Source organism: Colobus angolensis, unplaced genomic scaffold (assembly GCF_000951035.1).
Source record: "Colobus angolensis palliatus isolate OR3802 unplaced genomic scaffold, Cang.pa_1.0 Scaffold69, whole genome shotgun sequence".
Classification (NCBI taxonomy): Eukaryota; Metazoa; Chordata; class Mammalia; order Primates; family Cercopithecidae; genus Colobus; species Colobus angolensis.
In genome coordinates this window covers 1,668,863-1,672,292 of record NW_012120598.1, presented here as the reverse complement: position 1 = coordinate 1,672,292, position 3,430 = coordinate 1,668,863, and the positions used below count along the sequence as shown (strand labels likewise).

Below are 3,430 nucleotides of genomic sequence, written 5' to 3'. Positions count from 1 at the left end.
AAAAAAAAAAAAAAAAAAAAAAAAAACACACAGGAACACAGTTGGACCATGTATGGTAAAATTTATAGGTGATTTTAATTTTCTTCTTTATACTTTTCTATATTCTCCAATTTTCTATAAATTTAAGCAACTTTAAATTTCTTATATCAAATTATTTACCTAAGAAATAAATCAAATTTAGAGATGATCTAAAATTATGCTGCTTCTACAATTATGCAGTATGATGGAGCAGTTTGAACACGAATAATTTTTAGGGAAGCATAGTTTGTAATCTGAGTTTTTGCTATGCTTAAATACTATAAGATACATACTGTCTATTTAAAAATTATTCATTAATCATGGTTAACCTGTCAGTGGAAGATCTAGATGAATATGATATACTTACATGTACAAAGCCTGAGGACCTATCATAGAGGCTAGGAACGCAGATACTACACCAGACCCTGCCCCTACTTCTAGGCATATTTCCACTCTAAAAAAAAACAAAATAAATATCAGTACAGTAGAATCAAAATACTCTTCACAGAAAACTCTCATGCTAGCTTTATTTCTAGCATGTATATTTCTCTAGCATCATCACTAACCTGCAAATATATGAAAATAGAAATTTGTAATTTCTGACAACCACTTCATACTTAATATTGCATAACTCAAAATTACTAATATTTTGGGTATGTAATATATTTTAAGTCCACAAAAGTTATATGTTACCAAACATGGCTTTCAGTTAATTTCGACAAACCATTACATTAAAAAGTATGGAAAAATGTTAATCCAGGGTTGGAAATCTTAATGTGAAAGACATCATTCCTTCGTACAAGGAGCTCCTAGCTTAATATTTCCTAAAATGATAAGGTTTGTATTATTACTAAACTTATTTTTGATAAAAGTTTCCTCTATCATTTTTAACACCTAACATTCATAGAGACATCAGTATATCCTAGAGAATTAAAAGGTCCCCCAGTAATAGACTTAGAGCAGGACAAAAATTCCTTTTCTGTACAGCTATAAGCTAATTCAGAAAATAGTATCTGATCTTCTAATGTTAGCCATCCAAGAATGCTGTTAACTATAAAATCTTCATTCTACCATACTTTATCTTTCCATTAAATTTATTTTCTTGCCTATAATCTTGGCAGTTGTTTCTTTTTTAGATCTGTGCTCTTGCTCTGTCACCTAGGCTAGAGTGCAGTGGTGCCACCATAGCTCACCGCAGCCTTTAACTCCTGGGCTCAAGTGATCTCCTGCCTCAGCCTCCTAAGTAGTTAGGACTGCAGTCATAAACCACAGTGCCAGGCCTCTATAATGTTACACATGCATCAAAAGCATAAACTATCACAAAGATCAGCTTGATGGCATTTAGGGAAATTTTTAGCACTAAACTCCCAAAACAACTATCCAGTGACAAGCTCCAGAGGTTTTAAACTTTTGGAACCAGTCTACACATCTGACAAGTCTTTATTAGGTGGTAGTAAGGTCTGTGAATCTCACCAGGTGGCTTCTCTTTGAAAATAACTATCATGGTCTCATAAATAATTAGAATTCCAAACTAGAAATAACCCAAGACTTTATAACAAAATCAGCTCCTTTTACAGCATACTTTGCAATGCAATTTGTGCTTGTAAATCTTTCTGGGCTATCTTGAGAAAAGACAAGTTATAAAACAGGACTGTTCCACTCTATACTCCAGTAAATCCAAAAGTTCCATCATCTACAATGAAAGACTAGTTCAATAAGAGCTGGGGCATTTTATACGTGGAAAAATATGACCAAGTTTAAGAGGGATAAATAAATACAATATACATCTTTGAAATCTGACAGCTGTTTGTTCCATCCTGAGAAAACCCAGTTCACCTCATCTTCAAACAAATCTAACAACCCAAATTCCTTACATTTAAAAATCACAATGTCAGTATTCACTCTTTCTGCTATTAATTTAAAATTGATGGCGATCACTTCAACAAATCCATTTAAATAAAGTGCTAGGGTAGACTATTGTCTGCTAGCTACATGTAACTTTCTATTTTGTAACAATTAAATGAAAAATTCAGTTCCTCAGTAGCACTAGCCACATTTCAAGTGCTCTGTAGCCACATGTGAGGACTGGCTGGTGCTAGAGTATGCTATCCAGTGGGTTTAAAAATATTTCCCCACTCCAGTAACACAACTTTCTTTCATGTTTGTTAAGGGTGCTATGTGCTGAGTAAATCAAATAATACCACGCAATTTTAATATTTAATACTTTAAAAATTAATAAGCAACGTCTCCGGAATATTTTGTTTCCAAACGTGTTATACTATCGCATCTCTCAGGGACAGGTGTTCTTCATATTAACAGGTGACAGGAAAAGAGACGCCTTTGCATGGTAAGCAGTCAGGGAGCTCATGAGACAGAGCAGCCCCTGGCAAAGGAGATGTGTCCCCGGCACACTCATTCCTCCTAAGCACAGGAAAATTCTCAATTACGGCGTCCTGGCAGTCAATCATCTGCAAGTGGAACCCGCCTCCTCCGGCTCAAGGCGGTGATGGTCACCGTCCCGGCCCTCCGCCACCGCACTTCTTCAGAACGCCTCAGCCCTTTCCCGTCAGAGCCCCTCCCCTCCTCGCACCCCGCCAGCTCGGCAGCTGCTGCCTCGAGCGCGTCCAGAAGCAGAAATGTGTCCTCCGCGGGCTCGTACACGTCGCTGAAGACGCCGCGGCCCACGTGCCCGTGGAACGGCGTAGGGAAGCGCTGGCTCTCCATCGTCCTTCACTGCGTCCTGCGCGCCTGCGCAGGGCGCGCGCATGCGCATCCCCTCAAGCCCCGGTCTCGGAGTGGGGCTGGAGTTCCGGGCGACCGGAGTGTCCTTCGGTCTTATATCTAAATTTGTCTGGGGACCTCCTTGAAATTTCTAAGTAGACAGTTGTATAATCCGTGACTATTGACATTTACTTTCTCCTTTGGAACATTTAAATTTTATTCTGTTGACTAGAACTTGATAGTGGACATTCTGAGTTGTTTTTGACTAAGGTAAATGTTCTTCATTCTACTAATATTTAGAAATTCTGTTTTACTCCTAGTTTGCAAGGATTTGAAAAAAAAATTATAAATTTTACTATTTTTTTGTCAACTGAACCTTAAGCTTTACGCTATACATATGAAGACTTTTCTCGTTTGATTTTTTTTACTGTACTTTATAAATTGCTTTCCTGATGAATCATGAATGCACTCTTTTTATAAACCTTAAGCAAGATGATGCGGTTTAATACACTGCTGAATTTGGGGAGCTAATAATCTGGCTCTGTTTTTTACCAAGATTACGCTACCCTCATTGTATGAGTTAGGACACTGTTTCTGGAACATTAGGTAGAAAACCTTAAAACTGGCTGGGCTTGGTGCCTTTTTGAGTAGATGGATCTTTGATGTTTTGGAACATTTATAAGTTATTAGA

General features: G+C 37.6%; 1 protein-coding gene across 1 annotated transcript in view; it reads right to left on the bottom strand.

The window, feature by feature from the left end:
• The window catches only part of N6AMT1 (N-6 adenine-specific DNA methyltransferase 1 (putative)), an 18,056-nt gene extending 15,292 nt beyond the window's left edge, over positions 1 to 2,764 (bottom strand). The window contains exons 1-2 of the mRNA XM_011926536.1: positions 2,609 to 2,764; positions 385 to 472 (exon numbers count right to left, since the gene is read on the bottom strand). Of these exons, the coding sequence (XP_011781926.1) occupies positions 385 to 472; positions 2,609 to 2,742 (222 nt within the window). The 5' untranslated portion in view covers positions 2,743 to 2,764. The remainder of the gene's footprint in view (positions 1 to 384; positions 473 to 2,608) is intronic.
• Positions 2,765 to 3,430: the final 666 nt, after the last annotated feature.